This window comes from Bos mutus, chromosome 24, assembly GCF_027580195.1.
Source record: "Bos mutus isolate GX-2022 chromosome 24, NWIPB_WYAK_1.1, whole genome shotgun sequence".
Lineage (NCBI taxonomy): Eukaryota > Metazoa > Chordata > Mammalia > Artiodactyla > Bovidae > Bos > Bos mutus.
This window is the reverse complement of record NC_091640.1, coordinates 32,591,694-32,614,259: the sequence shown is the minus strand read 5'-3', so window position 1 is coordinate 32,614,259 and position 22,566 is coordinate 32,591,694. Positions and strand designations below refer to the sequence as shown.

Below are 22,566 nucleotides of genomic sequence, written 5' to 3'. Positions count from 1 at the left end.
CCCGTTACTGGAAAATAATCAGTCCTCCAATGCTTCCTGTGCAAACAGGTGCAACCTCTCTCTAGCTCAGACTCCACTGAGCAGTCCAGCCTCCCAGGGTCCTGCGACAAGAAGCTGTGGCCTCACAAGGGGAGAGTCTAAGGTTGAACTGTCCTGTTAGGAGGAAGCTTCATAAGAGGAGGATGGCCGTCCAGCAACGATTCCCTTAACTGCAATGTTCTCAGCTCCCGGGATCTCGGATACAGAGGAGGGCAATAACACTGCTGTCTGCATGAAAACCCACGTGATTATTCTGGGTGTAATCTCAAATATTCAGAAGCGCTCAACTGCTAACGCACATAAACAGAAAGGAGGGTAAGAATATTTGTCTCACTAAGATGAACTCCAACTTTCCAAAGCGATGTGAATTCAACACTGTGTGTGTAACTGCACAGCACACACCCATACTCCATGGGAGAGTATCCCAAGAATCAGTAGCAAGTCCAATCATCTGTTCATTACTGTATAGCACATGGAACTCTGCTCAATGTTATGTGCCAGCCTTGATGGGAGAGGGGTTTAGGGGAGAACAGATACATGTATATGTATGGATGAATCCCTTTGCTGATCACCTGAGACTGTCACACCATTGTTAATCGGCTATATGAAAGTCACTCAGTCGTGTCTGACTCTTTGCGACCCCATGGACTGTAGCCTGCCAGGCTCCTCTGTCCACAGGGATTCTCCAGGCCAGAATACTGGAGTGGGTAGCTGTTCCCTTCTCCAGAGGGTCTTCCCAACCCAGGGATCGAACCCAGATCTCCCACATTGCAGGCGAATTCTTTACTGTCTGAGCCACAGGGAAGTCCAAGAATACTGGAGTGGGTAACCTATCCCTTCTCCAGCAGATTTTCCCGACCCAGGAATCCAACTGGAGTCTCCAATTGGCTTTACCCAATACAAAATGTTTTTGCTGTTAAAAACAGTAACAACAACAACAAAAGGTCAAGGAGAAACATCACATGCACAGCTCCAAGTGTAAAAGGTAACGCTGTGACCCACTATCAGGCCACCATCCAGGGATCCCTTCGATACCATCTTCTGGGATTGTTTACCTGTTTGCTGTTTTTCTTCTCTTCAGTATTTTTCTTATCATTTTTTTTGTAAGCATCAAACGTGGCTGGGTCAACACTGTACAAACATTCTGTCCATTTCCCGTAGAGGGCACGGAGCTTCTTTTTGCTGTCAGGAGAAATCGATGTTGAGCCAACAATTAAACCCGTGTCTCAGGTAATTGAATATTATCATAAACTGAAAGTATTGGTTGCTCGGTCATGTCCAGCTCTTTGTGATCCCATGGACTGTAGCCCACCAGGCTCCATGGAATTCTCCAGGCAAGAGTGGAGTGGGTAGCTATGCCCTTCTCCAGGGGATCTTCCACACCCAAGGATAGAATCTGAGTCTTCTACATTGCAGGAAGATTCTTTACAGTCTGAGCCATCAAGGAAGCTCCTCTTTTCATAAATAAAGATGCTTATGAATCAGATTCTTTAAAGAAATAGATATTTCTTGCAGAAGAATTTCTCAATTTACTGAAATGCTGTTTCCTAGATAATAGCAGGAAACCTAGACAGCATGTTAAAAAGCAGAGACATTACTTTGCTGACAAAGTTCTGTCTAGTCAAACCTAAGGTTTTTCCGGTAGTCATGTATGGATGTGAGAGCTGGACTACAAAGTAAGCTGAGCACCGAAGAACTGATGCTTTTTAAGAACTGATGCTTCTCCCAACTGATGGAGAAGATTCCTGAGAGTCCCCTCAACTGCAAGGAGATCAAACCAGTCAATCCTAAAGGAAATCAGTCCTGAATATTCACTGGAAGGACTGAAGCTGAAGCTCCAATACTTTGGCCACCTGATGCAAAGAACTGACTCACTGGAAAAGACCCTGATGCTGGGAAAGATTGAAGGCAAGAGGAGAAGGGGATGACAGAGGATGAGACGGCTGGATGGCATCACTGACTTGTAAGTTTGAGCAAGCTCCAGGAGTTGGTGATGAACAGGGAAGCCTGGTGTGCTGCAGCCCATGGGGTCACAAAGAGGCAGACACGACTGGCGACTGAACTGAGGTAACAGCAGATTTTCTTTTTCTTCCTTTTTTAAAATTTTTTGGCCGAACCACGCAACATGTGGGATCTTAAGTTTCCCAACCAAGGATCGAACCTGTGCCCCCTTCAGTGGGAGCATGCAGTATTAACCATTGAACCACCAGGGAATTCCGGTGTTGGCAGATTTTAATAACAACACTTTACTTAGTGAACAACACCTATACTAGTCAACATTTAAAATGGAACTTTACCTTTTATCTTGAATGTAGCCTTCAACTTTGTGTAATTCTTTACCAAAAAGGCCGCACGGCTTAAAATTCAACACACATTTGTCCCCAGTCCTGTAAAGGAGACAGTGAGCTTGGGTTATTGTTCAACACAGAAGCAGCAGCAAAGAACAGTGACCCTCTGGCAGCACCTGCTGTTTACTGATTTTCTAACTCACACCAGGCTCCACACAGAGAATATCACAATTAATCCATAATCAGTACTGAACCCACCACAAAGAAAAAGCAAGGTTCATAAAAAATAAGTGAGCTGCTGCTATGGAATGAATGTCTGCCTACCCCCCGTCCCAATTCATATGGTGAAGCCTTGTCACCCATGTAAGGCGGGTAATCTGGTCCTAAGGGTAGAACTGAATGGATGTATGCTCTTTGAATAAGAAACTCTGGGGAGATGATCCCTCACTCTGCCAGGCGAAGATTTGAGAAGATAGCCAACTTCAAACCAGAAAGAGGGCCTTCACCCAGCACTGTGTCTGCCAGCACCCTGACCTGGGCCTCAAGTCTCCAGAAGCATGATAAATAAATGTCTGCCCTTGAAGCTACCTGGCCCACCATGTTCTGTCACCACAGCCCGAGCTGACTAGGATACAGGCCTAGGCTCACAGTAGGATTTGAATCCACGTCTTTCCAACTCTCCTGTCCCTCCTGTCGCCTGCCCCCGTGTGAACAATACAAGCTAAACGTGTCAGCATGATGACCTGAGGGAGGCAGGAACGAAGATTCCCTGAGGCTGCCGAAGCTCTGAGTTCACCAGTCTTCCATAACTAGAGACTTAAAAATATAAACTCTATTCATTAAGGACTTCCCTGGCGGTCCAGTGGTTCAGAACCCAAGGCAGGGGACATGGGTTTGATCCCTGGTCCTGAATATTCCACGTACCATGGGGCAACTTAGCCTGGGAGCCACAGCTACTAAATTCTGTTCATTAAATGGACTGGCTTCAGTTTACCACAGAGTTACACTGCCTGGTTCTTAAGTTGTCATTAGACTCTACTAGGATTTTTTTTAAATATACCCATATATACAGAACTTTTAAAAATGCTTTATACATATATTCTTGGCCGAGCTGCATAGCTTGTGGAATCCAAGTTCCCCAATCAGGGATTGAACCCAGGCCTTCCACAGTGCGAGTGTGGAGTCTTAACCACTGGACTGCCAGGAAACTCCTTGCAATGCAATGCACTTTTTTTTTTTGGCCTCACCACATGGCATGTGGGATCTACAATCCCAGACCAGGGATCAAACCCAGGCCCCCTTCATGGGAAGTGCGAAGTCTTAACCACTGGGCTGCCAGGGATGTCCTCTACTAGAACTTTTACAGAAAGACTACCAGACCCCTCTGATGCAAATGAAGGGGCGGGGACGATGGACCGGCTCACTTGTGGTTTGTGATCTCCACATTGCCGTACTGCTCAATCCAGAGCTTTCCCACGATGATGTTGTGCACACAGCACGTAGGATTCGTCCACGTATATGCTTCATTGTGTCTAGGAAACAAAAAGAAAGCCAAAGCCCAGACAAAGAAGTGAGAAGTGTTACTCTGTTTAAAAAGCACATCTGCCTCAAATGCCATGACTCAGGATAACCTATCAGACTGCTGGAGAGCACTCAACTCTAAGACTATAAAAACTGATGTTAATCCCAGTAAAACAGGTATCATCTAGTTAATTCTTATTGTTTCTTAAAAGGATGCAAAAACTTAAAAACAAAACTATGCTTCTACCAAACTCCAAATTAAACTATGTATACAATCATCTTAAGCCTTCAAAAGTTTGGTGAAAACATAATAAATTAAGTTAGAGGTAGAAAAGAAAAATGGTCTATTTGGTACTTTCCACCTTGCCAAAGGGAAAAACTTGTGTATGTGAGTAAGTTCCAATTTTACACAATCTTTGCTTTTGAAAACATTCATTTTACATCTTCGTACACTTATGCTTAAATGTATTTTTAATTCACAAGCAGTAAAATTCACTTCTGTGAGCTTCAGTGCATGTGTAGATCACTGTAACTAGTACCACAACCACAAATTCCATCACACCCTCCACAAATTCGCTCATGCTGACCCTCTATGGTCAAACCTTCCCCCACCTGGAATTCCTAAACAACTCATCTGTTCTCCATTGCAATAGTTTTGCCTTTTCCAGAGTGTCACATAAATGGGATAATACACCATGTCACCTTTGAGATTAGTTTCATTTGTATAATGCATTTCAAATTCTATGTATCAATAATTTGTCCTTATTTCTGAGTAGTATTCTACTATATGAATGTATCACAGTTTAACCATTTACTCACTGAAGCATGCTGGGTTGCTTTCAGTTCTTGGTGGTTATAAGTAACACTCCTATAAACACCTGCACACGGGTCTTTGTGAAAATACACCTCTCTATTTCTCCAGAGTAAATGCCTACGAGTGGACTGCTGAATCATCTGGTTAACACAAGGTCAACTCTGTAAGAAACAGCCAGACTATTCTCCAGAGTGGCTCTACTCTTTTACCAGATCCCCCAGTATTACATGAGATTCTGGGTGCCCTGCATCCTAGTCAGCACTTGATACTGTCAGCTCTAAAAATTCTGATTTTAGACATTCTAATAGGTGTGTCGTGGGATCGCACTATGATTTTAATTTTGCATTTCTCTAATGACCAAGGCTGTTGAGCGTGTTTTTGTGTGCTCATTTGTCATTCATATATCTCTTTGGTAAAGTATCTGTTCACATCTTTTGTCCAGTTTCTTACTGGGTTGTCTGTTTTCTTACTGTTTTGAGAATGCTTTATACATTCTAGATACAAGTCCTTTGTTGATAAATGATTCACCAATAATGTTTATCCATCTCTAACTTCTCTCTTTGTTCTCTTAAGAGTGTTTTTCACTGAGCAACAGATTTTTATAAAATCTAATTTATCAATTTTGTCTCTTCTAGATTATCCTTTGGTATTATAAGATGTCATTGCATAACCCAAAGTTATAAACATTTTCTCCTGTTTTCTTCCAAAAGCTTAAAGCTGTACATTAGATTTTAGCCTATGATCTATGTTGGGATCATTTTTGCTTAGGGTGTGAGGTGTAAGTTGAGGTTCATTTTTTAACACATGCATGTCGGACTGTTCTCACACCATGTGTGGAGAGGACCACCCTTCATTACTGAATAGTGCTTTCTTTCACCTTCGTGAAAAATCAGTGGACCATGTTTCTGTGGGTCAGTTTTTGGATGCTATTCTCTGTTCCACTGATGTATGTGTCTGTCTTTCTGTCAATATAACAGTCTTGATGGCAACAGCTTCACTATAAAGTCTTAAAATTAGGAGGTAGGAGTTCATCATTCTGTTCTTCCTTTTCAAAACTATTTTGGCTACAGTGTTTCATTTGTCTTTCCAAATAAATTTTAGGATCCACTATCTCTTGATCTACCAAAATTCATCCTGGGACGTTTAAATTTGGATTGTGTTAATACACACTGTTTATAGATCAATTAAAGGAGAACAAACATATGAATTACATTAAGGATTCCAAGTACAGTGAGGCATGGTAGGCTCTCCATTACTCAGATAGTCTTTGATTCCCGTAACCAGGGTTTTATAGCTTTCAGCCTGTGGATCCTGTACATATTTTATCATCTTTATTCTGCTATTGAGTCTATCCCAGCTATTACATTTGTTATTGTATTTTTTCAGTACTAAAATTTCCAGAAATACTTCAGTTTCTTTGCTTCAACGTCTTTCTATTCATTTTAAGAGTGTTCATCTTTATGTCATGGAGTGTAACAGCAGCTTTAAAATCTTTGATACAAATTTCAATATCTGAGTCACTCTAGGATTAAAGTCTGTTTATTATTTTTTCTCCTTCTCCTTCTTTTTCTCATATGAGGAGGTCATAGAGTATTTGTCTTTCTCTGACTTATTTCACTCAGCATAATGTCCTTGAGGTCCAACCATGTTGTTGCAAGTGGCAAGATTTCATTCTTTTTTATGGCTGAATAATATTCGTGTATGTGTGTGTACCACAGTTTCATTATCCATTCACCTAATGATGGATACTTGGATTACTTCCGTATCTTGGCTGTTGTGTGGAACAGGTGTGTGTATATATATATTAATATAATATAACACATTATACAGGTATAATATGTATAATAATGTCATGGGAGTGCAGATATCTTTTTGAGATAATGTTTTGGTCTTCTTTGGCTAAGTATTCCAAAGTACAATTGCTGGATCATGGTAGTTCTACTTTTAATTTTTTGAGGAATCTCCAAATTGTTTTCCATTGAGACTGAACCAATTTACATCTGCCAACCATGCACAAGGGTTCCCTTTCACTGTGGTTTGATTTGCATTTTCTTGATTAATGACATACAGTATCTTTTCATTCCTGTTGATCATCTGTATGTCTTCTTTGAAAAAAATGTCCATTCAGATCTTTGGCCCATTTTTTAATTACTTTTTTTTCTTTTGCTCTTGAGTGGTATGAGTTCTTTTTGTATTTTGGATGTTAGCCTATATGATTTGCAAGTATTTTCTCCTATTCAGTAGGCTGCGTTTTCATTTTGTTGATGGTTTTCTTTACTGTGCAGAAGCTTTTTAATTTGATATAGTCCCACTTGTTTATTTTTGCTTTTATTCTTTTTGGTGTCAGATTCAAAACATCATTGCCAAGACCTATGTCAAGGAGTCTACCACCTACGTTTTCTTCTAGAAGTTTTATGACTTTCAGTCTTATGTTCAAGTTTGCAATCCACTTTGAGTCAATTTTGTGTATAGTATAAAACAGTGGTCCAGTTTCACTCTTGTGCATGTGTCTGTCCAATTTCTCCAACACCACTGAGAAGACTGTCATTCCACTGTATATTCTTGCCTTCTTTGTTTAATTTAGTTGACCCTACTAGCATGGACTTATTTTTGGGGCTCTCTACTCTGTTTCACTGATTTATATATCTCTTTTAATGCCAATATCATATATTTTAATTACTATAGCTTTGTAATACAGTTTGAAATCAGGGAGCATGATGCCTCCAGCTTTGTTCTGCTTTCTCAAGACTGCTTTGCCAATTTGGGGTCTTCTGTGATCCCATACAAACTGTAGCACTGTCTTCTTTAATTTGTGCAAAAATGTTATTGGAATTTTGATAGAGACTACACTGAATCTGTACACTGCTTTGTATAGTATGACAAAGTTTAACAGTACTTTTTCAATCCATGAGCACAGAATTAACAATTTTACTTACAATTGCATCAAAAAAAAAAAAAAGAAAAAACCTAGAAATAAATTTAAGCAAGGATGTGAAAGACTTGTATATTGAAAATGGTAAGACAGTAATGAACAAAATTGAAGATGACACAAATAAATGGAGAGATATTTCATGGCAATCTTTTTTCTATCACAAAAGAAGAGAACTTTCAACTAACCTAATGCCTAAGATGTGCCAATGTGATTGTTATTTCAATATTTCTCAAAGTGAGTTCATTGTAAAAGATGATTAAACAAGGCATTATTACCATGATAATGTCATGGACTGATTAACTCCACTTAATCTTAAAATAGATCTACATAAAACCACTGTCATATATCAAGTTAAACTGTTTACACATACCTAGGCTGATTAACCATGGCTGCTGCCACATTTCTCAAAGTCTTTTACATGACAGTAGAAAATTTGTGTCTTATAAAAGCAGCTTTGTTTTCTCCAGCTTTTGAACAACAAGGTCAGGTCTGCGTGTAAGTGTATATACTAATGAGTCGACACAACTTAGTGACTTCACTTTCACTTTTCACTTTCATGCATTGGAGAAGGAAATGGCACCCCACTCCAGTGTTCTTGCCTGGAGAATCCCAGGGACGGGGGAGCCCGGTGGGCTGCCGTCTATGGGGTCGCACAGGGTCGGACACGACTGAAGTGACTTAGCATAGCATAGGTACACACGAAATGAGTAAAACGTATGATTCCAACTCACTCAAGAAGCTCCAACGTGATGGTTCCTTTGGGTTCTGCTTCTACACTCTTCCCCCAGAACTTCAGTTTGGGATAGATTGAGCCATGAAAGATGAAATCATTGTTTAATCCTTCAGCATGAAATGCACTAATGGGTGGGTGATGGCTGACCTGCTCAGAGATGAGTCTGAAACCAAGGTCATCTCTTAAGATTTAAAAAAAAAAAAAGGTAGTGTTATAATAAACTCATCACAAAATATATACATTATTGTCATTTCAGTCTGAAAGCAATGCTAATATATATACCATGTGTAAAATATACATCAGAAGCCGCTGTATAGCACAGAGGGCTCAGCTTGGTGCTCTGTGATGAGAGGTGGGAAGGGGGTGCGGGGGTGAGAGGGAGGCTCAGGAGGAAGGGGATATATGTATACTTATAGCGGAGTCATGTCGTTGTACAGCAGAAACCAACACATTGTAAAGCAACTATGCTCCAATTAAAAATAAATCTTTTTAAAAAGCAATGTTAAAGTATTAAGGAAACGGATTTGACAAACTGAACGATTCTTTATTATCATCCTGATGAAAAGGACAATACATGAGAAACTGCAAAAATGCATCCCAAACAACTAAAACCAATGTTATTATACATCGAGCTACTTAAACACATTAAAATAAGGAATACCCATGAACTGCAGTGATTTTCATGAACTGACAATACTAGCCATGTAAATTTAAAACGTATCATCCCATTTTATACTAAGAAGAATCTACACTGTTTCCTTTTCAAACATCTAGGGAATAAATGAGATCAAAACTTGTGGACCGAGAGAGATTCAGAAAAACAAAAGACAAATGAATTCTCTGTGTGTAAAGAAGCAAGCGACGGCAGGCAGACAGTACTGCACCCTTAGACACATTCACTGCCTCTATGCCAACAATCACAGTTTATGCTAATATATTTTATACAGTTATTTTTTAAAAATCTATCCTAATGGGCTACATAAGTAGAAAGGATGATAGCTAATCCTGCAAGATCAGGAATACTGAAATTCTTGCGTTTACTTTTAATAACGGTCCACTTTATATATGCTTTCATATTTTTGACAGTCTCTAAAATAACAACTATCACAGAAACAAACATCAAAGTCGTTACCTTTTCTCCAGTCTTACAAAATGTTGGTAAATGCCCAAAAAATACCCATTTTCACTTGAAGAGCTATATAAATCATGCAAATTCAAATATCTGCCTGGAATAGAGTGGAAGATCTTACCGAACTAACTCATAAGTCTCTCCCAGGAGCGGGTTGAAAGGCTTTCCAGTGCGTTCCCACTGCGAGGCAACAGCGGAGACAGCAAATGCAGCCACACACTGGGGGACAGAGCGTGAGCATAAGTTAAAAACAGCCTCGCTGGCTCCTTACTCTTTCAGGAACTGAAATTTTGCTGAAGACAGTAATGTACAAAATGATTCTGCGGAGTTTAATTATGTTGCATGTTAAAGATGGCTTAATAAGCAAACTAATAAGCCAATGTGGATATTCAGAATGAAAATGACTCTGAGTCTCTTCCTGTAAGTCATCCCAACTGTGGTTTTTATAAATATACTCACAGTGTTACAAATACTCTCAAGGACTTTAAAAAAAGACTCTCAAATCTGACATTACTTTTAATTCCTTTACAATTTCTAAAAAGTACATCAGCAGATGGTAAAGAATCTGTCTGCAATGCAGGAGACTCAGGTTTGATCCCTGGATCTAGAAGATCCCCTGGAGAAGGGAATGGCAACCCACTCCAGTATTCTTGTCTGGGAAATCCCATGGACAGAGGAGCCTGGTAGGCTACAGTCCACTGGGTTGCAAAGAGTCAGACATGCCTGACTAACACTTTCACATCCCTTTTAGGATGGGGTGAAAAGATAAAACCAAACAAATTGGTATCAAGTCCAGTGAGGTTGGGAAAAGCTGCTTTACATACATGGAAGGACACAAGACTCCATTTAGAATGCTATTGCTTTGTTGGAAGGAGAACAATGTATCTACTCTCCCTGTGTCTAGTCCATCCATATACATCACATGACTATTTCCCTTCAAAAAAAAAATCAAGAAGTACAATTCCTTCTTGTCCTCTTTTTCAACCTATAGTAGTATGTGCATATTTATATAAACACATAAGCATAAATACACTTATTTATATGTGTATGTATATACATGTCTTCCTAGAAACACTCTGAGAAGTCTGAAAGGCTGAAGTGTCTTCCCCCAACACAATGCCACTTTCTAAAACAATGACTCAGAAACAGCTCACCAAACTCAGGTTTGGTTTTGGACCTTTCTGCTTTCTTCCAATCCTCATTGGTCTGCAGAAGGAACACAGATGACACTCCAAACATGCTATGTATTAATAACATTTCCTAACCTCGCATTAAACTTAACATGACCTCTGTGCGTGTAGGTTGGGGGCGGGGAGGTAGGGGAGGTGGCAGAGAAGACCTTCCAAGACGTCTGTCAGTCTTTCCCAGGGCTTGGCGACACGCACCTGCATCCTTTCCACAGGATCAGTGAGCGAACTGGCCTTGTGGATGAGGTATGTGTGCTCCATATATTCAGTGAGTCGCTGGAGGAAGCTCAAAGGCTCATTAAATATAACTGGCATGGTGATCTTGGAGAGTTCCTAGTGAATAAGAAAATGGAAACTGATGTCCAAAATACACAGTAAACCTACATGCTTCCGTCTCGACATAACATGTTCCTGGAAAGAAAGTCACAGACAACAGCGACCCATGAAATTTAATTAGCATTAGTTCAATTTCCTAAGTCTTCCCAGACCATCTAACCATGTGGAATATACTGTTCTAGGCCTTGAAGGAAATACAAAGACTACCCAGACGTTCTTCCTTGGCTTCGAGGAGCCTGCAGTCTACTAGTGATCACTGAGATGACGACTGTTAATAAGTCTGATCACTGAGATGACGACTGTTAATAAGTCTGCCTCAGATCAGAATTAGCAAATGACAAATGAAGGTGATGGGGACGCAAGACCGAGCACCTCCACACCGGGCTAGGAAGCTACCACTCAGACCACTTTTGTGGACAATTTTTCAGAAGAACTTCAGACTGCTTTTCACAGACAATACTGAGGTTTTCTGAGCACGTCCATATACATTATGAACTAGGGTGTTGATGGCTAATGTATATTTTGCAGAATAGATATTTAGTTCTGTCTGATAGAACGACACAATCATGTAGACTTCCAAGAATAATTTAATGACTGGGAGGGGTCATCTAACCTCAATTGCAACCTTTCACCTCTGTTTACCATATCCTGGGGCTTCCCTGGTGGCTCAGATGGTGAATCCGCCTGCAACATAGGAGACCTGGGTTCAATCCCTGGGTCGGGAGATCCCCTAGAGAAGGGAATGGCAACCCACTCCAGTATTCTTGCCTGGAGAATTGCATGGACAGAGGACCCTGGTGGGCTACAGTCCATGGGGAAGCAAACAGTCAGATACAACTGAGCAACTAACACTGTCACTTTCCCTACCATATCCTGCCAGCAAACAGGAGCACCATAGGATCTTAAATAAACATTCTTTAGATAACAAACTTATCTTGGGATTCCAGTTGAGCTATTCCAAATCCTGAAAGATGATGCTGTGAAAGTGCTGCATTCAATATGCCAGCAAATTTGGAAAACTCAGCCGTGGCCACAGGACTGGAAAAGGTCAGTTTTCATTCCAATCCCAAAGAAAGGCAATGCCAAAGAATGCTCAAACTACCGCACAATTGCACTCATCTCACATGCTAGCAAAGTAATGCTCAAAATTCTCCAAGCCAGGCTTCAGCAATACATGAACCGTGAACCTCCTGATGTTCAAGCTGGTTTTAGAAAAGGCAGAGGAACCAGAGATCAAATTGCCAACATCCGCTAGATCATGGAAAAAGCAAGAGAGTTCCAGAAAAACATCTATTTCTGCTTTATTGACTATGCCAAAGCCTTTGACTGTGTGGATCACAATAAACTGTGGAAAATTCTGAATGAGATGGGAATACCAGACCACCTGACCTGCCTCTTGAGAAATCTGTATGCAGGTCAGGAAGCAACAGTTAGAACTGGACATGGAACAACAGACTGGTTCCAAATAGGAAAAGGAGTATGTCAAGGCTGTATATTGTCACCCTGTTTATTTAACTTATATGCAGAGTACATCATGAGAAACGCTGGACTGGAAGAAACACAAGCTGGGATCAAGGTTGCCGGGAGAAATATCAATAACCTCAGATACGCAGATGACACTGCCCTTATGGCAGAAGGTGAAGAGGAACTAAAAAGCCTGTTGATGAAAGTGAAAGTGGAGAGTGAAAAAGTTGGTTTAAAGCTCAACATTCAGAAAATGAAGATCATGGCATCCGGTCCCATCACTTCATTGGAAATAGATGGGGAAACAGTGTCAGACTTTATTTTTCTGGGCTCCAAAATCATTGCAGATGCTGACTGCAGCCATGAAATTAAAAGACGCTTACTCCTTGGAAGGAAAGTGATGACCAACCTAGATAGCATATTCAAAAGCAGAGACATTACTTTGCCAACAAAGGTCCGTCTAGTCAAGGCTATGGTTTTTCCTGTGGTCATGTATGGATGTGAGAGTTGAACTGTGAAGAAGGCTGAGCGCCGAAGAATTGATGCTTTTGAACTGTGGTGTTGGAGAAGACTTTTGAGAGTCCCTTGGACTGCAAGGAGATCCAACCAGTCCATTCTGAAGGAGATCAGCCCTGGGATTTCTTTGGAAGGAATGATGCTGAAGCTGAAACTCCAGTACTTTGGCCACCTCATGTGAAGAGTTGACTCATTGGAAAAGACTCTGATGCTGGGAGGGATTGGGGGCAGGAGGAGAAGGGGACGACAGAGGATGAGATGGATGGATGGCGTCACTGACTCGATGGACGTGAGTCAGAGTGAACTCCGGGAGTTGGTGATGGACAGGGAGGCCTGGCATGTTGCGATTCATGGGGTCGCAAAGAGTCGGATACGACTGAGCGACTGATCTGATCTGATCTTGGTTTTCTCTAGATTATTCTGATAATTTTCCCAACCTTCCACCTATCATTATTTACCTTTCTCATGGGAATCAGGTCCTTCATGAAACCTGCTAACTAAAACCACGGTCATGTGAACAACCCCAAGGCACCACCCAGGTGGAATGCCACCTGCTTCCGCCCACCCCTCTAAACATCTACATTCTTACAGATGTGCACAATTAAGAATAAAGTGACCTTCACAAAACCACAACCAGCATGTGCACACGCACACACACACACACACAAGAAGCTCATTTATTATCATAAAATACTGCAGAATGCAGACAGATGTAGCAGCTCAATGTAATGAAAAGAAATGATAGGTTTACACTGCCTGTCTGGGAAGACAAAAGAGAATAGGAATGTATAAGGAGATAAAGAACAGAAGGCTCTTTACTATGTGACACCCTGAGATCTTGGTAAATGCAGAAACTCACTGGTGGGCCAAGTCAAGAAAGCGGGGACTGCCAAGGCTTGTCTTAACTGAGATGTCTCAGACTCTCTCTCTTTTACTTAAAATACCTTCATGGTTTTTTTTTTTAAAGAGGAATATGCAATGCTCAGTAATAGAAGTAAAAACATGAAAATGCTCCTTTCCTTAGAGCCGAAGCATCAACCACAGTTTGGGACACACTGCTGTGCGTTTGCACACATGTGTGTACATGTGTGTGCACACATATACCTTACTGGAGTTTTTTAACGCATGGCATCTGCTCTGTGTACTGGCTCATTTACTTGCCTTTTTTGCTGTCCCTGTGTTTGGAGGTCTTATGCACACATACAGTACATCCCTAAGTCTGTCAAGTTCTTTGTAATCCCTGTGCTATTCAGTGGTTAAGACATCAGAACCAGGCTGAGCTCCATGACAGGCTCTCTCATTTAGCAGTCATGCAACTCCGGCCAAGTTAAACTCTGCCAGCGTCCTTACAATACCATGGCATTAATCCAACAATGTATATAGCATAATCTACTACAAGGCATTCTTCTAAGACCAATACTTGCAAAACACTTAGACTAGTTCTGGGCACATTAGCAAATGCTACATTTATTCATTAAAAAAATTTTTTTAAGTCTATATATATATAGAAGGGAATGGCAACCCACTCCAGTATTCTTGCCTGGAGAACCCCACAGATGGAGGAGGCTGGTAGGCTACAGTCCACAGTGTCGCGAAGAGTCAGACACGATTGAGCAACTTCACTTTCACTTTCATATATAGCTATACCATGAACAATTTAATATTTTAGAACATGAGCAAGTATGGTTTTAAGGTAAATTTCTATAAGTGGGTTTTTTAGGTCAAAGGTGTGCACTCATTTAAAATTTTTATCATTACTACCAAGCTGAATGCCTTCCAAAAACCCTTTATCCTATTTGTACTCCTACTACTGCTGCCTGGAAGTCACATTTTCTTTTAACATCAAGGGGAGGAGCAGTACTTCCAATCTGTTCATTCAATCATGGTCATTTTCTTTACAGAAAAATTTAACTGAAGGATAGTCAAATATTGAATGGGGCTAAGTAGTTCACTTTTAACTCTAGAATGAAGATTAAAAAACAGAATCCTAAACATAAACATTAGGGAGTATCAGACCACCTTACCTTACCTGTCTCCTGAGAAAGCTGTATGCAAGTCAAGAAGCAGCAGTTAGAATGACACAGAACAAATGCCTGGTTAAAAATTGAGAAAGGAGTACAACAAGGCTGTATAATGTCACCCTGCTTATTTAACTTATATGCAGAGTACATCATGAGAAGGCTGGATGAATCACAAGGTGGAATCAAGACTGTAGGAAGAAATATCAACAACCTCAGAAATGGATAAATTCCTGGAAAAAAACAACCTAACAAAATTGAATCATGTAGAAACAGGAAATCTGAACAGACCAATTACTAGTAAAGAGACTGAAGCAGTAATCAAAGACCTGCCAACAAACAAAAGTCTAAGACCAGATATTTTGACTGGTGAATTCTGCCAGACATTTAAAGTGAAATTAATACTGATCCTTCTCAAACTATTCAAAAACAGAAGAGGAGGGGACATTGCCAGTCATTTTACAAGGTCAACATTCAGTTCAGTTCAGTCACTCAGTCGTGTCCGATTCTTTGCGACCCCATGAATTGCAGCACTCCAGGCCTCCCTGTCCATCACCAACTCCCGGAGTTCACTCAGACTCATGTCCATTGAGTCAGTGATGCCATCCATCCATCTCATCCTCTGTCGTCCCCTTCTCCTCCTGCCCCCAATCCCTCACACCATCAGAGTCTTTTCCAATGAGTCAACTCTTTGCATGAGGTGGCCAAAGTACTGGAGTTTGAGCTTTAGCATCATTCCTTCCAAAGAAATCCCAGGGCTGATCTCCTTCAGAATGGACTGGTTGGATCTTCTTGCAGTCCAAGGGACTCTCAAGAGTCTTCTCCAACACCACAGTTCAAAAGCATCAAAGGTCAACATTATCCTGACACTAAAACCAGAGAAGGACAAAGGCAGACCCAGAAAAGAAAATTATAGGCCAATATCCACTATGAACACAGATGTAAAAGAAAACATTACCAAGCTGAACTCAACAATACATTTAAAGGGTCATATACCATGATCAAGTGGGATTTATTCCTGAGAAGCAGGATGGTTCAACACAAGCCAATCAATCAACATGATATACCACATTAGTAAAATGAAGAATAAAAATATATGATCATCTCAATAGATGTGCAGAAAAAGCATTTGACAAAATTCATCCTTTCATGGTAAGTTCTAGCCAGAGTACTAATGCAAGAAAAAGAAAATGCATTCAAATTAGGAAGTAAGAAGTAAAATTATCTCTATTTGCAAATGATATTATAAATTGAAAACCCTAAAGACTCCACCAAAACACCACTGGAACCAATATGTGAGTTCAGTGAGCTGCAGGGCACAAAACCAACTTATAAAAACCAGTTGTGTTTCAATACACCAAGAATAAGCTATCAGAAGCAATCCCATTTACAATATCATCAAAAAGAATAAAATACTTAGGAATAAATTTAACCAAGGAGGTGAAAGATCACAGTGAAAACTGTAAGACGTTAACAAAAGAAATCACAGAAGACAGGAATAAATGGAAACATATTCTGTACTCATGGATTACAAAAGTTGTTAAAATGTCCAGACTACCCAAAGTGATCTAGTCAACGCAATCCTTATCAAAATTCCAAAGGCATTTTTTCACAGATAAAAGAAAAACAATCCCGAAATTTGACAGGGCCACAAAAGACCTTGAATAGCCAATTTTGAGAAAGAACAACAAAGCTGGAGGCATCAAGCCCCCTGATTCCAAACTATATGATAAAGATATACTAATCAAAATAGTACAGAACTGGCATAGAAATGGACAGGTGGATGAATGGAATAGAGCGCCAAGAAATAAATCCATGCATTTATGGTCAATTAATTCTTGCCAAGAACACACAATGGAAACAAGCTAAGTGTCCATCAATGGATAAAGGATCAAGAAAACATGGGGGGTGTGTATGTGTGTGTGTTTGTATCTATATGTGCACATACACATGAATATTACTTGGCCTCACAAAAGGAAATTTTGCCATTTATGACAACACGGATGAAACTGGAGGTACTTATGCTAAGTGAAATAAACCAGTCAGACAATATGGCATTGTATCACACACAGGCAAACCATAAAAAAAAAAAATACTGAACCAATAAAAACATAGTAGAAAGTCATTGCCTAAGGGCTTCAGGGTGGGGAAATTAGGCAGAAGTTGGTAAAAGTGTATGAACTTTCAGTTATAATATAAATAAGTCCTGAGGATCTACCACGTAACATGGCAGACAACCGATAATGCTGTTTTGTATAAATGAAAGAAGAGTAGAACTTAAATGCTGTCACCAAAAAAAGCTACACATGTGAGGAGCTGAGTGTGTTAATTAGCTTGATGGGGGAATCCTGTCACAATACATACATACATCCCATCATCTTGATACAGACTTTTAATATTTGTCAATTGTACCTAAAAAAAAAAAAAAAAAAAAAGTTCGCCAAGATCATCTCTTTTAAAGCAACTTGACCATACAAAGTACACATATAGAAATAATATTCTTCCAACGTATCTTTCTAGAAACTTTTCACACTCCCAGGAGTGTAGATTCGATCCCTGTTCAAGGGAACTAGATCCCACATATTTCAACTAAAGATCCCGCCCAGTCTAATCAATTAATTAATGTTTAAAAACATAAAAGTCTTGTTATAGCCAATCCTGACCTGGAACGCCCTCCTCACTTCCCTTAACGCTTGTATCTCCTCCCCAGCAGAACTTCAAAGCCCAGCTCAAGCCTCTCCTCGATTTCTCACCTCTCCCAGCTCCTGGAACACATAATCTGTACTGTACAAGTGAGCATCTGATCACAGACTGGACGACCTGCTGCTATGTCAGGGTACTAACCAGCACAACTTGCTAAGTACCCAGTGACACAACTCCCGAGGGAAGGGTGAAAGCTCACACTTGGCTGTGTCCTCATCCCCTCAGAACAGAGCACAACACAGGTGCCCCTGCCCCCACGGGCTCCCGTGTACTCCCACTGCCCCGAGTTTACTCCGATTCGGGCATTTATCACAAAGCACTAGCCTCTCTCGACTCTTTCACTGGAATACCAACTCCCTGAGCTCAGAACCCTCTTGTTGAATGATGGATACTAGTTCACGTGAGAAAATGTGTGAAATAATAGGTTACAATGCAACATGTTTAAAAATATTTTGTAAACTATATGTTATATAGACAAATATTAGAAGGTAGCGGTATCAAAAAGTTAACAGCGGTTGTCTCTAGGAGTTGGAAGTCCAGGTAATCTTGATGATCTTTGCGCTTTTCTGTATTTTCTAAATTTCCTAAAAGGGACATGTATTTCTCTTACCATCAGGGGTAAAACAAGAGATACAATTTAAAAATCTTAACACTTTCAGCCTGGCCAAAGGAAGGGATGGGGAAGCTGACAACCTCGAACCACGGAAGGTGGAACACCTTAGGACACACAGGCTGACATTCTGCTAGTCATAAAACAGACAAAAGAAACACAGTGTATCTGGCATGATGGGAAAGCAGGAGCAGCTAGATACACTCAGGATGGTCCAGTCCTGGGGTCCAGGGACAGCAGAGGGCTGTGGCTGAAAGAATGCCTTCGGAACAGAGAGCACAACAGTGGCTGCCAGGGCTGGGTGCGGGGAGCTGCTGATGCAGGGATGCAGAGCATCGGCTATGTGAGACGAAGAGTTTCGTGGAGAGGTGGAGCTGACGACTGCACAAAGATAATGCACAAATGTCACTGAACTGCACTCTTACAAACAGCTAAAATGGTAACCATTACACTATATGTATCCTATAACTTGAAAAGAACAACAGAAAAGAATGGGCTGAGAGCACACGCCCCTGCTACCTAATGCCTGTGTCACTTCACCAAGTGGGGACTTCGCTGTCAGGATTAGATTAGTTCACACAAAACACTCACCACAGTGCCAGGCATACATTAAGCGAGCAATACATGTCAACTATATAATCATTACTGTTAATAGAACACGCAAGACTGCCAAGTCCTCCAAGGTTGTGAGGAGGCAAGGTGGCTTCAAAGGCTGGGATACCTGGTCCTGTCACCTGGCAGCCGAGCTGCAGAAGCGCCACCCTGGGGGCAGCGTGGCTTGAGTTCTGAGCTTAAAAGGTGAGGGAGTGAGGGAAGGACACCTCTTTTCCCCCTCCTCCCCGCCCCAGCCGGGAGGCATCGTGTAGGCCCACCAAGGCTCTCTGTCTGGTCCAATCGCCAAGAAGACGGGCTTCACCAGGGCGGCGATGTGAGCCCTGGCCCTTGACGGTGTGTGACGTGAGCGATGCCATTTCTGGCTCTGCTCTCGTTTCTACATTTTGCTTTGTGGTGCACACTAGCAGGGTGAGGTTTAAAGGAATTTTAAAAGGATTTATTCAGCAAAGGAATGAAGAACTTTATCTGGAAGTTTGAATTTGAACTTTTCCCCCTAAAAATACTAGAATGACTATTAAACACTCTCTGAGGGAACAAAAGACATACCAGAGGGTGACACCTGTTGCTTTCATGATGATGGTGGGCTTCCCAGGTGGCGCCACTGGTAAAGAATCCGCCTACTAAGGCAGGAAATGCAAGAGATGCGAGTTCGATCCCCGTGTTGGGAAGATCCCTTGGAGTAGGAAACGGCACCCCACTCCAGTATTCTTGCCTGGAAAACTCCATGGGCAGAGGAGCCTGGTGGGCTACCATCCCCGGGGCCACAAGAGTTGGACACGACTGAGCACACACATACACACTACGCACACACACACAATTATTGTGGCTCAGGGCTTCCCTCATACCTCAGTCGGTAAAGAATCCACCTGCAATGCAGGAGACCTGTTCGATTCCTGTGTTAGGAAGATCCCCTGGAGAAGGAAACGGCAACCCACTCCAGTATTCTTGCCTGCGGAATCCCATGGACAGAAGAGGCTGGCAGGTTGCAGTCCATTGGGTCACAAGAGTCAGACATGACTTAGCGACTAGACAACAATGACGGTGACAGAGGGGAATCCAGGCCTAGGGCCTTAATCTTTTCTCTCTATATTATGCATTGCCGTACCCTCACATATATATTCCTGAGAAAATAAACAAGCAACAATGGGACAGTCACAAGCCTGTTGGGGCTGCTGCTAAGTCACTTCAGTCATGTCTGACTCTGTGCGACCCCATAGACGGCAGCCCACCAGGCTTCCCCGTCCCTGGGATTCTCCAGGCAAGAACACTGGAGTGGGTTGCCATTTCCTTCTCCAATTCATGAAAGTGAAAAGTGAAAGTGAAGTCGCTCAGTCGTGTCCAACTCCTAGCGACCCCATGGACTGTAGCCTACCAGGCTCCTCTGTCCATGGGATTTTCCAGGCAAGAGTACTGGAGTGGGGTGCCATTGCCTTCTCCGCACAAGCCTGGTAGACACTGGCTATTCAGCACCTGTTGGTTAGACTTCATATGAAGCAGCAAGTCAATGAAAGAGTGTGGTGTCAACTCTGGAGACCAAGTTACAAAGGACATGGTTTTATCATCCATTCAATGGGCAAATTCCTTTTTAATCATTTGAAAAGCTCCCCAAATTCTAAAAGGGTCTTTTAATCTAATTTTGTAATCAAGAATAATTTAAACACCTTCCTCCTGCTTCTTTCAGTAACTCAGAATGCAAGCATTCAAGGAAATGAAAAGGCAAGCTTGTGGCCCAGGCAACAGGGAGTGGAAGGGACAGAAAAAGCACCGATGGAACATACAAATACAGATCCAGACAACCGCAAAAACCACCTCGACTGCGTAGAACAGTCTAACAGATTGTTTAAAATACAGCAATGAACTTGCAATTTTTCTGCCTCTATTAGCCTGTAATTATTATTAAACTTGGAAGGAAAGTTGTAACCAACCTAGACAGCATATTAAAAAGCAGAGACATTACTTTGTCAACAAAGGTCCATCTACTCAAAGGCTATGGTTTTTCCAGTGGTCATGTATGGACGTGAGAGTTGGACTGTGAAGAAAGCTGAGCGCCAAAGAATTGATGCTTTTGAACTGCGGTGTTGAAGAAGATTGTTGAGAGTCCCTTGGACTGCAAGGAGATCCAACCAGTCCATCCTAAAGGAGATCAGTCCTGGGTGTTCACTGGAAGGACTGATGTTGAAACTGAAACTCCAATACTTTGGCCACCTGATGCAAAGAACTGACTCATTGGAAAAGACCCTGATGCTGGGAAAGATTGAGGGCAGGAGGAGAAGGGGACGATAGAGGATGAGATGGTTGGATGGCATCACTGACTCAATGGACATGGGTTTGGGTGGACTCCGGGAGTTGGTGATGGACAGGGAGGGCTGGCGTGCTGCGATTCATGGGGTCGCAAAGAGTCGGACATGACTGAGCGACTGAACTGAATCTTACAATTATTTTAATTGCTTAAATTTAAATTTATATAATGGATATATAATGAAAAACGTGGCAATACAAATTATATTTCACTCCTTTTGGAAATTCACAGAGACACCATTTTTACTTACAAGACAATGAAGTTTGGTATTGGATTCTCTAGATGCTGTATACAACCAATTAATAGGGTATATATTCCAGTAATAGGAAAAGCAACAATGCATATTATGAAGGTCAAGTTTCAGGAAGAAACATGAGCTAGAATGCTTTTATCACTGAAAGCTTCAGTCAGCTGGAAAAATTAAATATTTATGCCAGGCAATTCTACCTTGTGACCCAGCTGAAAGCAAAGTTTAAATTTATCCATGCAAATTAATAGCAACCAATGATGAAACTGAAGAAACTCTTAATTGCAGCTGCTCATCAGCTGACAAACTGAGAAGAAAAAAAAAGCAGGCTGCTTTGTCCCTTAAGCACTATATAAACAACCCACAGGCAAGGCCAAGTCTGAAATGAAAAACAGTTTATAAGTGTTACGCCTAGCATCGTAATGGCCAACCGTGCAAATATTTAAGACCTGGGTTAGAGAGAGCAGCTCAGTTTCGGTCTTAAGCTAATTCTGCCAGCAGGCAGGATGCTCACCCAGGTGTGCGACCCAAGCACTAAGTGGGCTTCTAGGTTCTTCACTGACGGGCAACACTGGCAGCAGCCTGGGCTCTGTCCCCTGGGTGTGCCAAGGTTGGCACTGGATCCTCTCTCCACAACAGCCCTCCTACCTTGCACAGCTACCAAAGACGTGAAAATGTATCTTCCTTACACAGAAGGGCCTTGGATGGTCAAAGGTCTCTCCCGTCTCATGCTACCCAGTCCCCTCCCTCTCCACAAGAGGTCTAACCTCTATAAGTTGACCATTGCGGAGGGGTTCTTGCCATCCTAATACACCAATCACGCCCAAAGTGGCCACACCAAGACCTCGCAGGACAGCCCTTGGGGACCACTCTGGATGCGCAGACTGAACAAGCCTGCCACTCTCCTGCCTCTTGCTGTGGTTACACCTCTGCTCCTTGGCTCTCACAGACCAGCCCTGGGGAGCACGCCACCCAGAAACAAAGAATCTACACACTGGACAGGGGTGTCTGTGTGTGAACTGAATGAACCACACCACGGATAGCTGGATGCAGCCAGTGGTGAAAAAAAAAAAAAAAGACAGAAAAAAGAAAACCAGGGAGGAAGAAGACAAGGG

General features: G+C 41.7%; 1 protein-coding gene across 8 annotated transcripts in view; it reads right to left on the bottom strand.

Annotated features, from left to right (window-relative positions):
* Nucleotides 1-22,566, bottom strand: part of OSBPL1A (oxysterol binding protein like 1A) — a 230,981-nt gene that overhangs the window by 9,041 nt on the left and 199,374 nt on the right. For 7 of the 8 annotated variants that reach the window (XM_070361857.1, XM_070361856.1, XM_070361858.1 and 4 more), the window contains 6 exons: nucleotides 10,842-10,976; nucleotides 9,578-9,675; nucleotides 8,326-8,508; nucleotides 3,752-3,859; nucleotides 2,337-2,426; nucleotides 1,095-1,221 (listed from right to left, as the gene is read on the bottom strand). In XM_070361857.1, coding sequence (XP_070217958.1) covers nucleotides 1,095-1,221; nucleotides 2,337-2,426; nucleotides 3,752-3,859; nucleotides 8,326-8,508; nucleotides 9,578-9,675; nucleotides 10,842-10,976 — 741 coding nt within the window. The remainder of the gene's footprint in view (nucleotides 1-1,094; nucleotides 1,222-2,336; nucleotides 2,427-3,751; nucleotides 3,860-8,325; nucleotides 8,509-9,577; nucleotides 9,676-10,841; nucleotides 10,977-22,566) is intronic. The other variant, XM_070361859.1, reaches the window with a different exon arrangement.